General features: G+C 34.1%; 1 protein-coding gene across 10 annotated transcripts in view; it reads right to left on the bottom strand.

Annotated features, from left to right (window-relative positions):
• The window catches only part of DMD (dystrophin), a gene marked incomplete at its 5' end in the record, with an annotated part of 1,168,120 nt that overhangs the window by 599,777 nt on the left and 553,149 nt on the right, over positions 1-15,194 (bottom strand). For 9 of the 10 annotated variants that reach the window (XM_083855614.1, XM_083855615.1, XM_083855618.1 and 6 more), the window contains 5 exons: positions 734-871; positions 2,338-2,460; positions 5,994-6,164; positions 7,693-7,821; positions 9,783-9,962. In XM_083855614.1, coding sequence (XP_083711740.1) covers positions 734-871; positions 2,338-2,460; positions 5,994-6,164; positions 7,693-7,821; positions 9,783-9,962 — 741 coding nt within the window. The remainder of the gene's footprint in view (positions 1-733; positions 872-2,337; positions 2,461-5,993; positions 6,165-7,692; positions 7,822-9,782; positions 9,963-15,194) is intronic. The other variant, XM_083855621.1, reaches the window with a different exon arrangement.

Below are 15,194 nucleotides of genomic sequence, written 5' to 3'. Positions count from 1 at the left end.
AAAAATTCTCTTGTAGTATTCAGAGCCTATAGCTCCAGGTAGGTGACCAAGGTGACTGGCTAACTGTAAGATTATATCTTTCATCACTTTTATTTGCTTTAAAAAGATGACACTTCCAATTATATCTGTGAGCTGCTCCACATGGTGTGGAAACACACCATGTGCATTTCCAGGAACAATATCACACAGCTTTACCTCCTGGATTGTGTCAGCTCAGAATTTTCATACGCAACTTTGGGTTTCAGTCTCTGAGCTGCTGTGTCTATTGGTACTACCACCTATCCTATTCTAGAGAGGCTGGAGCCACTCTTCTAACAGGAATGTAGTGTGTAATATTTTACTGAAGGAGAAACAGTTTATTCATACTAGAAGTATGTTATTCAACTGAGAATATAAGTTTGCAGGACCTAATTTTAACTAAGGTCTTGAGTCTCATTGAAGAAGTATAAAACACATAATATGTAAAAAAGTAATTATCAAAGAAATCAGTGTTGTCCAATTGGCAATCACACCATGGCAATGCTGAGGATAAGACAGTAATTCTCAAGCTGGAGATTGTAAAATGCCTTTTGCAAAGCGTCAAGAGAACTGTATAAGAAAATACATCTATAGCCAAATAGTTTTAAATTACTAATGTCTAAATAGTAATGGCACCTCATTTAACAAAACACTGCCCTGAAATGAAGAAAAAAAAGAGTTTAATATCATGTGCTTATAACTGTAACTCCTATACCTTGAGGGCATTATGTTTACTCCGCAACAGCTGTTGTTTTGTCTTTATTTCCTCACGTTTTTTCTCATCTGTGACTCCCTTTTGAAGTCTGTCGCCCCTTTGCAGCAATTCTTTCACTGTGCTGTCATCCTCTTCACTCTGATTAAAAAAAAAAAAAAAAAAAACCAATATCATGTGCATTTTAATCTAATTATTGCTTAAGTACTAGTAGATACAGACCATGCAAAAGTAATAATGCATCAGCTACTTGCAGTTTTATACTGATGATCAAGTAACTTTCACTTGCTTTCTACAATATATGTAGAGGGATAAAAGTAAGACAGCATCTGCAAATCTACGGATTATTGGTATTAGATCTTATGCAGCATCCAGGATAACAGCATAAAAACATTAGAGGCAAAAGCATGAAATATCTTTTACTTACAAGGAAAAAGAACAGATATATGTAAAATATTCTAAATCACTGTCAGTAGAGATTGAAATTGCCAGTGTGCTGGCAGACCATGCAATTACTGATGATTCTGTGTATCTTCACATTGAAAACCAGCTATTCTGACAGGGCAAAGGTTCTCACTAAGCATTTTTCACTAGAAGGCACCTACAAATCTATGAATCTTTGAAGCTGAATCTTTGTCACAGCTTCTGGCAGTGTCTTGAAGCACTCTAAGCATTTGATGTAAAGAAAGGGAACCAAATATGTTCAGGTAGTGGAAACTGCCCCATCAAACTTGATTCACTTTGAATTTACCACTACATGCACATGGTAAATTCTGTATGCAGCACACAGAGCCTTAAATTTTATTTTTCCTGCATAAAAAAAGTCCTGTAAAGATTCCTTCCAGCACTGATATGAAACGGACACTTTTGAAGAATTCCTTAAAAGTAAAATAATATTGAGTTTTTATATCAGTTGTAAACAAATATATATTTGATCCTACTGAGGACTCCAGAAGAGAGGGTTTTAAACATGAATCTCCCTTTTTGCCCAGCCAAAAAATGTCATCTCTCTAAAAATCACTCTGGAGAACACACACCACAATAGCAGAAGTAGCAAAGCACTGCAGTATTTTAGTCCTCTTTTTCCTTTCCCCCTCAGCAAATATGAATAAATGGTTTTACGACTTGCAATGATAAAACATAAGTAATAAAGCTTACAACAGCCACAAAACCTATTTACATTAAATGCTATAAGCAGATTGGTTAAGGACAAATTGGCAAGTGGCATTTCTTTTCATGAGAATTTATTTTTAGTGAATGTATTCTTTCACTATAATGCCCATTTTGATACCTCATTCTGACTTTTCCTGGTCTTCATACTACCACAGTGATTTTAAAATTCATTCCATATTCTGTAATACTGCTGGTAGTGGTACGGAAATCAGGGATAACATTCCTGGTCTGCTTAGTGTTTTCATAAGGGACAAGAAATGCTCTTCAGATAAACTAAAAATTAATTTAGCACAAAAAAATTTAGTCGGTGCTACTTCAGGACTTTTGCCATGTTGTATCTAAAGATCTTAACGCAAATATGGGTTTTTGATTTTCACTCAGGTTTTATCATCTCCCTGCTTATTTTGCTCAGACTTCCATTTCAACCAAATTACCATATCTTTATTGAAGTCCTCCTCTTTCAGATTCACTCCCTGCTGAATTTCAACCTCCAGTGGTTCAAGCATTTTTTGTATATCGAAGTCAAATTGCTCCAATTCCTTCAAAGGAATGAAGGGCTAAAATGGGAGAAATACAAAGATTATTTATTTAAAGGAAAGATTTTATGGATTTATTAGAAACAGAAATGAAAAGAGATATCTGTGCTACCCCCTATTGCTAAAGCAATGGAAGACTTTCCATCAGGTTGAAAAATATCTACACCATACTCAAAGTACCCAAAGATACAACTAAAGACACAAATTTATGTAGAATTTCCATGTAAGTAAAGAATTTTAAGGTCTGTGAAAATTAAAAAGGAAAAAATAAAATACATTCTCACATTTGTGTAAAAGAACAAGTCCAAATAAATAGTATTTTTCTAAAAAAAATAAATGTTTACACTATTTGGTTAAATCTGGTTTGTCAGAAAACATTCATACAGCAACCAGTCCATTCAGATGGGAAAAACCCTACTCTGAGAAAACTTAATGTCAGTCTGGTTCAGTTTTGAAATAATTGTTCTCTCATATAGAATAGTAGAAGGTTCAGGTGAATACTACAAAACAAATAAAAGAAAACCTTTGTGTAAGATATTCCCCTAGTAGTATTTTGTAACATATTGGGGATAAAAAACAAAAAAAAAGTTCAGCTTTTGTTTCAAAACGCCTCAACAAAAATTCAGGACCAAAAAAAAAAAAAAAAAAAAAAAAAAAAAAAAAAAAATCAACCAAACAAAATAGGCTCAATTCCTCCAAAATAAATCACAGTATAATTATCGTGCTTTAGTTTAATATTCAGTTTCAAACTCTCTAACACATGCTGCTTATTAACAACAACACGTTGCCTTTTGTTGATCTGACACGAGTGCTAGCGAAGAGTTTTATGTACAACATAGAGTGTATTTATTAAGTGCATTGCAAATGATCAACGGATTTTTTTTTTCTTCTTTCAAAGCTTTAAATGGAAGAAGAAGAAAGAAAATCTCAGTGGTTCTTGCACAAAATTTAGACTTAAATGTAATTAATGCTTTTTGATGTTCTAGGAACCCTTGGATGTGCACCTGTCTTTCTTGCTAAAGACATAAGCACATTATATCCTAACTAGTTCTCTTTTACTCTTTCCTCTCCTAAAATTAGCTATTTTTATGCAAAATTTTTAATGAAGACAGCAACAATAAAAGTTAATTGGTTAAAACCGAGAGACTGGATGTCAAATTAAATTTGTTCACAGATGACCTGGAAGAGTCAGGGTAAAAAAACCCTTAATTGTATCTGGTTGATTATTTTAACAACAACAATTTTGAACATTTACAAACATTAATGGAAATATAATAATGTACTATATTTATAGAGAATAATACTGTGCTTACAAATTTTCATTAAGAGGCTCAGAATTACACTCATCGTGCACTTCAGCTGAGTTAGAAATAATAGAGTACTACACAGTAATTTCGTCTCAAATGCTCTGAAGGATATTTTCTAAAGTACTTAAATCTCATTAAAAGACAAATCAACTAATAAAACGGGAATATAAAATTTATAGTCTCTGAAAAAGACTAAAAACAATAACAAAGAAGAAAGTGGAAAGAAAAACTCTAAATGAATTCCAGTAATTGAATGATGTTCAAAGACTACTTGAAAATGTTAAGTCTCATTTCAGTATATTATGAACATTTTGTTAATTCTGGACACGACAATTATATTCTACAATTCACTTAATGGATCATTTCTTATTTACTTCACTGTTGTACTGATTATTGTTATTATTTGAAAAAAAATAGCTAATTTGAAGACAGATGAGTAATTATTGAAAATAGGTTATAAGAGATATCAATCCTCTTGAATTTATGTTTTAATCTTTCACAGAGTGAATAATTTTACCTAAATATAGGGAAAAAATGTAAAAACACTTAGGAACATATAATTCCATAATAATGATAATAATAATAATAATTTTCCAGCTTATAAAGCCGAAATCATAAGGAAAGTACAATTACACACATTATACAGGTAGACAAAATAAAGTACCCAGTAATTTGGTCCTTTATCCAAATACATATAGTAAGTCAGTAGAATAGTTTTTACCTCTCTATCTGATGCAATACCCATAATAGTAAGTATCTTTTGTGAATCGTATTCTACTTGTGCATTTTCCAAGGTCCTGGAAAACGTCCCCTAAATTCCAATTTACCATTATAATTTGTGTGCTGTAGTAATTCCTCGCATCTTTCTGGGCACTTCTTCTCTAAATCTTAGTGTGGTTCTGCCAATTCCAGCCCACTTTGCCTTCAGAAATGGAAGAAAACCTGAGAGAGAAGGCTGCAGGTGGAAGACATTTGCAGGCTGTGTTCTGAAGACATTTTGTCTTGATAAGAATCTTTTATCCCTTCTTTGAGTGAGCCCACAAAACACAGTACAAACAGTCCAATAAGCCATCTACAGGCAGCCCCATTTTTCCCTAGGACAAGCAATAATTTCACAGGATCCCATCGAAGGTTGCATCAGCTCTGCAAGTTTACAACAACATGAAAGTGCAAAGTAAAACTGAGACAGAAATCTGGACTGCAGATAGCAGATGTTCAGACCAAAACCATTGGACAACACAGTCCTCGCAAAGATGTGCTCAGTCTACAGTTTGTAAATGTGTAAGAAGTAGGTAAGAAGCTGGAATGGCTGAAATACTACTGATGGCCATCAGGAAAAAAAATTGTTACCTTTATTCAGAAGACATTGTTTTGCTTCAGAAATGAAACCTAAATAAATCCAAATATCCACAAAGATGTGCTGGTTAGGCAGGATATTGAGCTCTGCACAGACTCCAACAACTCATGAAAACCATGTCTCTTTGCTTATGCTTCTTACAAAGCTTTTTTCCGGCTTTGCCATGGATCTTCTGCGCATTTATTTCCAGTGTCAGTACAGTGACCAGCAGTAACAGTTTAGATCAGAATTCATGCATTTCCATTGTCATATATACCAACCTGCATGGCTGCCCCATTTAATCTGCTGAGTAGCTCTTCAGAATAAAGGCAGTAAATACAATGGAGAAAGGTGGCTTATGTCCTTCTTCATTCCAATTCAGAAGGCACAAATTGGCTAAAAATTACCTAATCCACACTGAATTCAGATTTAACAGTCAAGGTGGTCGTACAGATGAGTAGCTGAAGTAAAATTGATATAATCTCTACCTCTCTATTTCTATCTCAAGCATTGGTGAATCCCAGACTCACAGGAAAAGACTAAATACACTTGAAGAAAAATTAGCTCTCAAAACCCAATCTGTATGAAAAAAAGCTACCCATACTTTGAGAAGTTAGAGACTTACTAATTCTCAGACATTCATTTCTTGTAATTTAATGATGCAATTTTTACATTCAAATAAAGTCAGTGAATACTCCTAATAGTGAAACAGTGAAAAAAGATCTTAATGCTAAGCCCCTCCCCCAAATCTCCACACTTAATAAAAAATAAATCCTTAGGTTCTGCATTGTTTTTCCTTTAAAAGCTTAGTTTTTCCAGGAACTGTAGCCCACTATGTAGCTGCAACCGTGCACCTTACACAAACACCATTTTTTTAAATACATCTCCTTATGGAAGCAAGTTCCTCCTACCTTTACACTCTTAATTCTCTGTGATATGGCTGCAAATCGCTGGTTGAGCTCTGAGAGTTTAGGCTCTACTACTTTCCTGCAGTGCTCCCCACGGTTTGTCATCAAGTCTCTGGCCTGGCCACGCACAGAGTCCACCTTGGGGTGAATGTCATTCAGCTCAGCCTTTAAGCGCTACAGTCCGTGAGCAAGAGACAGGGCTTGAAGTTAGTAATAAATGCAGAGAGAGAGAAAGAGAGAGAGAGAGAAAGTGTGCAAAGGAATAGGGAGCAAAACCACAAAGCAAATTCAGATAATTATGCATGAGTGTGTAAATCCAGTAGAAATACCACAGGTAACATTCCCACTCATATCCCTCAAATTTATAGCAGGAATGTATCTACTTGTCTGTTTTAATATCTCCGAGAGGAAATTAATGGTGATCGTTATTTCTAGGCAGATTCTTATCTGCAATAATATTACAGCATATTTCAGGATGCACTAAATTATTCTATGTTCCTAAAGCTAAAAGAGCTGCTAATTCATGTATTATAGAAGTAGATGTATAATTGTTGCTTTCATTACTGCTCAGGGCCATAGTTCAGGCAAGTAAAAATGACCTGATTTAAAAAAAAAAAAAAAAAAAGGAGCATTTATCCTCTGCAATATTAATCTTAACAGTAGATCCCAATACAGGCAGAGGCCAAAAATAGATAGCAAGGCATCAAGGCATCTGGGAATCAGGAATACAGTTGGGCATTAAGAACTACATTTTACTGCTTGCAAGAAATGCCTGTGTGCAATGCAAACATATATACAGGTATTGATAAATTTACTTTGTATCTGATGGTGGCAGAATTGTTAATTCATCGACGAAAGCCAGTCTCATAATCCTGCTGAGATCAATAAGGCATTGATTTATGCTCTGCCCTGGAATTTGTATAATTTTGCTGTAGTAAATGGCATCATTATGTTAGTGTCAGCAATACAATCCTGATTTTGATTTGCAAACTCTTACTCAGATATTATGTACTGACCATGGAGTTCAATACAAAGTGAAATTTTACATTGACTTCAGAAGAAAAAGAAAAGTCTCTATAGATAATAATCTGATGTTCTTAAAGAAGGTATTTTAAATGAGACATTTTAACATATATATCCATATTACAAGCTAATTTTTCATCAGTTGGTTAAATAATGCAATTTGCTAACTAAAACCTTCTGCTCAATACACTAACCCTTCCTTCTACAGCTAGTTCACCATATAATATTCTTGGGTTGCTGATCCAGCCTCAGTGTAAGAAATGTTTGTAGAATTAAGACAATCATATGACAGAAATATCATACATATTGGAAAAGTATCACAGGAAAACATAAATACAATTAAAAATGAAGGGGACAGAAAAAAATTGTTTAGACATAACAAAACAAGACTTTGTGTTAAAGGAGTATTTTCCAGCAGACATATGTTTAATAAGCTGCTGTTCTACTCACCAGGAAGTTCCCAAGAATTATAATAACAATCTGGTTTTATTTCTGCAGGGATTTAATTTTGGTAATACAGAGCAAATTTATTAAGTAATCTACAAGCTGCCAGAGGGTAGCTTTATCACAGAAAAAATAATTTTAATCCATTTGTGATACCTTTTGAAATATGTTAGTTTTGACACAGTCCTTTTTAGAATAAAATTAATGCTTTCCAGAAAATCACATTTTTTTTTACCTTAAGAATTTCCTCTTTTTGCTGGGGTTTTTGTTTGTCAGATTCATCCAACAGTATTTCAGCACGATACATCCAAGTAGTGACATTAGCTATATTCTGATCAAAAGCCTCCATGTGCTTTTGATATTCCTGTATGTGGAAAAGGTAAATACTGCATACAAAAAATGTAATCAGAACTGAAGTAACAGCTGTAGTTATGCCAACTGTGGCAAACATGCACACATTATGACATTATGAAGACTTGTTTATTTTACACAGTAACTTCTTGTTTTGTGAAGGACAGAATCTGCTGTTTGTTTTCTTCACTTTACATGTAAGGTTTCCTTAAAAAGACATTCTAGGGGACAGAGAGAATCTTCCAGAGTGACAGGCAGCAGGGTGATAAAATCACAGCAAGACGCAGGTGTCGGCAGCTCAGTGAGGCTGCTGAGAGGAACAGGAAGCTGTTAGCCAGACCTACGGGAGGTGCAAAGGAGTGTTTCCCAAGAACAAGGTACAGAATTCATTTTGGAAAGCCAGCAAATTGACTGAAACTCAGATGGCCACAAGGATGCACTTGCAAATTCACAGTCGAGATTGGGAGCTTTGTATCTAAACCTCTCACAGACATTTCATCTAACTTCACTGCTTTGAGACTGTTTTTTAAAAGCTATTCTAGTTGATATTCTGACAAATCTAAATTTCTCTGCTTCATTTAAAACTTTGCTTTTTGGGTGAGCTCACTAGAATGTGGCCTATGCATACCCCACACAATACATATGTAGACCACACACTCAAAAGGTATTACTAGTTCTTTTGGCCCCCAAATGTACCTACCTTTATTTTACACTGTTATAAAACTGGTAAAAGATCCCCTCAACTGCCTCTCTTAGACCTTTTTATCATGTGTTTCAGCAAATATTAACCACAGAATCCAAAGCAGAGAAAGAAAGAATGTACAGGAATAGTTAACTATATCAAACTGTGAACTCCATTATGCTTCTTATAATCAGTTCCACATTAAATTTGTGCATCTGCATGATTCTGAATGAAATGCTTAAGTTTTCCAGATACATCCATCTGGATACTGTACTCAGCTGAGGAAGCCCTGTAGTAATGCTGTACACTTATTGCTAAAGTATTTGTAATGCAGCCGTACAGCCTCTAGTGGAGCTCCAACACATCAAGCCCTGAAAAGTCACAACAAAGGCCAACACATCCTTAAAAATCACTCCCATTTCTCTGGTGTGAAACTGCATTCCCATGCTCAGAAACAGCAGGATTTCCCAAAGCATTCTGACAGCTCAGTGGTTAAGACTCTCTCTTGGTTAAGGGTTCAAGCTGTCAGCTCTTCATGACAGAATGAATTTGAAGGCAGAATAAGTTAATGTGACTATCTGTAGTTCGAGGCTGTTGGGGATGAAGCTCCTGAATCTGTATGAAATGTGTATTAGGGATTTTACTGCCTAATAGGCTTAATCCAGTCCCCTTAAGGAATTATCCCCACCTAAACATGCCCTATAAAACTATCCAAAGGATGATCATGAAGTTCTGAGAGACCAAATCATGGTCCCTCAGCATATCCAGCATGCACCCTGAGAAGAGTTTATGATATAGTTGCTTCCGAAATGAGTAAAATTCACACACACCAGAACTACCCTGTGGGCCAAACTGACTTGCAGGTGGAAACTTATTTCCCAATTGTACTATTCCAAAAAGAAATGTTAAAGCAGTTAAAAGTAGTTGATATTGTTGCTATCAATACTAAGACTTTCTCAACTTATTTGACTATTTTTTTGGCTTGATTACTGAAACTACTTGTTCTTGAAACTGCATATAATTTATTAGGAAAAAAACCCAAACCAAAACCAACGCAAGAACTATTGAGACAGACAGGATTGCAAACTGCTAACAATCCAGATTCTACTCACTAATGAATCAGATTCTCAAAGCATAACACGAGGTACTGAACAACAATCAATCTGATTGTCTGTGTACCTGTGTACTCAATAAGCACAGTCCAAGGCACCAGAAAAAGCACTTCTATAAGGCTGGGCATGTACAACTGGAAACCAACATTTCCTCTGTGTGAAGAAATGCAATTTCCTTACCAGTAAGAGATTGAACCATTCCTCAGCACGTGAAGTTACCGCTTTCCAGTTACTGTTCAGCAGGCTGAGCTTATCGTCCACGAGACTCTCCTTTCCTTTCATCACTGTCTTCAGGTTCTCTCCTAAATCACTGATGCTCTTAAGCTGGCCCTGGCGTTTCTCAATTTCCTTTCGTGTTGCCTACACAAGCAGAACAGAAATAAAATTTCTGGAAATTAAAAATTATCCACTCTAAGAACATGAAATATCAAATCAGGCAGGAAGTTTATACTAGAACACATGGTCTTGCTCCCTATGGGAGGGGAAGGCATTCTGTGAAAATCAGCAAATACAAAGCAAATTGTTTCTCTTAAGATCTGATAAAATTGTACATATTCTTCATCTTGCAATAGCTTAATTTAAAAAATGTGCAATAGCTTAATTTTAAAAAATTCATTGAAATGAATTATCCTTCATTTCAATGTTCATAATATAGGTTCAATATTTAATTATTAACAACGAATCCTCATTTTATAATATGTATATAGAAGTTACTTTTCATATAATAAAATTAGATAGTTATCAAATAGCAAATAAAGCGTACATAATAAATGGGACAATAACCCCATCATGATGACATCTTAAGAGAGAAAACTCCATTAAAAATAGTCTAGTGAATATTTTATTATTTTAATATTTGTCAATTCAATCTTTTTCAGAGAAATCATGTTATTTCTTCTGTTAAACTTGTTTCCTAATTGTAGAAATGCAAATTTTTATTACGTTCACTTGGGATTTCATTCTGCAAAGCAAAATACTAAAATAAGCTATAGCCCATAGCATTTCTAAGTTTGAATGATTACAACACATATGCAGTGCTATAAAGTCAGATTTCCAGCATCTCTTCCCACTGTTATCTTACCTTATAGATCTAATATGTAAGGTTACATAATTTACTCATTATTCATGTCTTAATATTCACTGCAACATGCACGTCTAACTAAAGGAACAAATCCCAACATACTTAGATAATATATAAAAAAGTAGGTGTTTAAATACTAAACAATTAGACCACACCATGCAAAGTACAGCACTCTAACTGAATACTCAAGGAGAGGCACAAACACCTTACACTAATTTCACATAGAACAAGTTTTATGAGAGAAATTTGTCTAAAATTTATCTAATCCCATCTTCATGACCTCCACACTATCTCATCTCTCATGGTCACAGATCAGTATAATTTTGTTAATAATATACTGACAGTGAAAGTAGAATGTTCATTTTTCAACAAAGGCATTATAAAATTATTCATTTTGGTAAAACAGAACCTTAATAATACCTTAATATTATTTGGTGCATCATGCTTAAAGCAGCGGCTCACTTCCTATGCTTAACAGAAATCAGGATCTCATTTTGCAATATTTCAGAGAAAAGGTTTTACACTTGTATTTCATGTAAGTATGAGAAATTTTTCCCATTCTATCAATTTTCTAAAATATAGAGGATATGTAATAGAACCAAGGCATGATTGATGCAAATTATTAACAATATACTATATAATTATGGAATTTGAAAAGAAGAGTTTAAAATTTCAGCAGGTCCTTGTCGGATTAAAGGAAAAACATGCCCTCTTCTAGTACTGTTTTATCTGTTTCACAGCAGGTGCGAAGTGTCATCAAGAAAAAAGAATAACTCAAAGGATATAATTTGTCTTCAACTGAAGATGGAAAATTTTGATGAGCTTTATTTCTTTTTCTAAACTATTGCTTTCATTTGGAAAAGACTCTCTGAAGTAGATTTACCATGGGTTGTGGTTTCTTTTGTGTTTTATATTTATGAAAATGACGACCAATCTTGGGCTACATAAATAAATATTAATCCCAACTAGTGAACAGATGCATCAAACAATTAAATATCTATTAACAAAACTGCTACCCAAAACCCAGATGTGTAATTTCATACATGTAATAAATGAGTTATTCCTTTCAAAGTAAAGAAATAATATAAACTAAAGAGGAGATGCACCCCTGGGCAATATGGATTTTAACTCCCCCGTGTAATTGCAAGTAAGGGACATGAACCAAGTAAATCACACTTCTCTTCATTGTCTTAAAAAAAAATTGTGGCCTTCAACACAACATTGAAGTGACAAAAGCATCTTCCTCAATACTTTAAATCCCTGTTATTACATGTCCCTATGAATAAAATACTGGACCCACTGAATCCAACTGAAAAATTAGCAGGGTCTGTGAAGTCAGTGGGATTCCACGCTGCATTACCAGCTACGACTTCCTCTGCAGGTTATGATGTGCACCAAGTAAATAAACTTTATTTCACAACTTCAGTAAGACATTTTTGGTTTGTTTTTTAATTTGGCATCTCTGCATTATATTCCTAAGAATTTCCCATTTTTCTTTCCAGTACTAGAAAATGATAGTCTACACATACTATGTTCACTGCACTATAACACACAGCACTGGTAAATTTTCTGTAAGAAAGAAAAAAACAAAAGCACTGCTATTAATTCAAAAATATTATATAAAACAAAAAAGAATGTGTCATGATGCCAGGATTTAACTAAGATTATTTCATGAAAATTCAGAGAGTGGCTTTTAAATTCTCCTAATTTTTAAAGAGCAAGTTCCACACAGCCTTGCTGGATTTGATCTCCCTTCTGGTTGTCATAACATGAAATTGCATTCCAGCTGTGTGGTTTATTTGAAAATATATGAGAAAGTTGTAGAATTTAAACTACAGAATTAATAGAATTAGCTCTGTAAGTTAAGAGTGACATTCAAAACATCTAGCACCTAAAAAAGCTCCCAAAACTCCAAGCCCCAACACCACCACAATGTGTACAATATGAAAGATTAACAAATAAAGTGGTGAAATTCTTCCCAGAAGGATTAGGCAATTTATACATTTTGATTTTGGGTGCTTATCAGGGTGAAACTATGCAACATTAATAAAATACATAAATGTAAGAGTTGTGAAGAAGCTATTTTTCTGATATAATCATGGCATTATATTGTTATATTTATTGCTATAAAAATTATGTTATTATTACTATAGTATTCTCATATTATATTATTTCTTGGGGAAACAAAAACATGAAAACAAAAGATTGGACTTAACATCACAATGGCCAGCATTCACTTACAGCTGTGAAAACCTATCAGCAATGTTGAGCAGGTCCAAAACAGATTATATTCCTTCTGCTATTTATCATTATAGTGAAGTTATTGCATTCACTTTTTTTTTTTTTTTTTTTTTTTCTCCCTTAAGGCTAGTATATTTATTTATAAAAAAAATCTTATTCGAGTGTGTGTTACCTGCTAGAAAACAAAGGCTCCATACATACTTCCAGGAAAGATATCTCCATTAAAGTATGTATACAAATTCTAGAGATTATATTAGGAATATATATATATATATATATATATGGATAGATAGATAGATAGATAGATAGATAGATAGATAGATAGATAGATAGATAGAGTCAACTCTTCTCTACATATGCCACTATTTAGGATCACATCTACTAGCATATATAAGGGTTAAGATTATGTGAATCTTTTCCCATTCAAATTTCAGTTATTCATTTAGACTGAATTCTGAAGTGCCTCTTTGGAAGAAACTCCTATACTTCCACTTTTCTGAAGTACCAGTTATGGCTATTTGGTACAATGGAAATTCTCTGACCCAAAAAAAAATAATTTGTGTTTCACTAACTGAAATGTTTTATTTGCTTTTTAAGGAACTTTTATTCTTTTCTCCCTTGTGGGCATAAAAAAATGTTGATAGGCTGCTTTAATCAAAGATGGGGGATTACACCACCATGGAACTCCCAGGACTTGAACATTTCCAAGAGAAATGGTATCTAGGTTCCTGGCATCCAGGAAATTAAAGCAATCAGACAGACCCTGGTGCAACTCTGCATGCAGAGCATGTCTCAGTTGATTAGTTTCTAATCCTGTTCCCAGAAACATCAGAATGGGAAGAGGGAGAATCTGAGCTTCTCTTGCACCAGTTTCATTCATCAAAACCTCAGGAAAGGAGCTGCAGTACAAAATAAAAAGTTTTGTCTGAAAAACAACTTTAGGTGCCTCGAAATCCGTGCAGAAGGCAAATCATGCTGCAGTGTGAAGTCATAGAGATGAGCTTTGCTGAGAATTTATAAGTGGTTTCTAGCTGCATACAATAATATTTTACCTACTTTACATATGGATCCATAGGATGACAGGATGAATCATGTTAGAACAAATAATTGCAGTTCCCTGAGCAGATATTTACTCTTTGATTGGTGTTCACAGTTCTGTCTCTGATCCCACTGCACTGTGACCTACTCTTTATCTTTCAGTTTACTAAAAAATACTTACAGGGGTTTTTGTTAGAACTATTTTTGGTGAGGTTTTTTTGTTTGTTTGTTTTATTTTGTTTTGTTTTTGTTTTTGTTTACTTGGTGTTGGTTTATTGTGATGGGTTTTTGTACATCCCCCTGATCACCAAATACCAACCAGGAAATAATTATGTCTGAAAACAGAAGTTACACAAAAATGGGGTTTTTGGTGGTTTTGTGTTGGTTGTAGTTTTGGTGTTGTTGTTGTTTTAATTATTCTACTATTTTTATTTTGTTTTGTTTTTATGAAGATGTGGTAAAAAGGGCTTCTGATCATTTTATAACGAAACAACTACCATGCACCAAGATGAACTAAGAATCCTTTGGGTTTTTTTCAAACAAATCAGAATTGTAAGTAAATGCAGGGGACAGTATATTTAGTCATGATGGTCATTAACATAGGCAAATTAAAAAACACAACAACAATGAATGAGTGAAGAAAAGTTCTGTGTGCCTTTACACTGCCTGTGTGCTGTGGATTACTTGAAAATACTCTTTGCAATTTGAATCTTTCTAAAATAAATTAGGTGGCTCAGCTCTCACAGGTGGGATTGCAGAATTAATCAGAAGCTGACATTATGGTCTTCTCAGTGGTTAATTATACATATTTATTTGTTTATTTACAGCACATTTTTTATTTTTATTGCCTTTTGGCCAGTGACTATGAATCAGTTGACACAATTTACAGTTTGTCTTTTTTTACGGATATTACTGACAGGAAATATGTTGCTAAATGTAATTCTAAGTACTTCAAGTCAACTTTACTCACTGGTATTACACACTGTGTTAAAAAATCAGATTAAAGCATTGGCAGAGTCACACTGCTGATAGTAGGGAGTGATACAGAATTTTCCTGGTAATACCATCTGCCATTTCCTTTTTAAGAACATGGTTTCCTGGCAATCTAATTCTTATCAGTCCAGTTCCTGATTAAAAGACAAATAAACCCTGCAGTTGTTAATGTCTTCAGTGATAAATATGTGCACTAAATCAAGACTTCTAATTATAAACGGATTTCTAATATACAATGT

This window comes from Zosterops lateralis (genome assembly GCF_965231275.1).
Source record: "Zosterops lateralis genome assembly, chromosome: 2".
NCBI classification, from domain to species: domain Eukaryota; kingdom Metazoa; phylum Chordata; class Aves; order Passeriformes; family Zosteropidae; genus Zosterops; species Zosterops lateralis.
The sequence above is the reverse complement of the archived record's forward strand: the minus strand, read 5'-3'. Positions and strand labels throughout refer to the sequence as shown.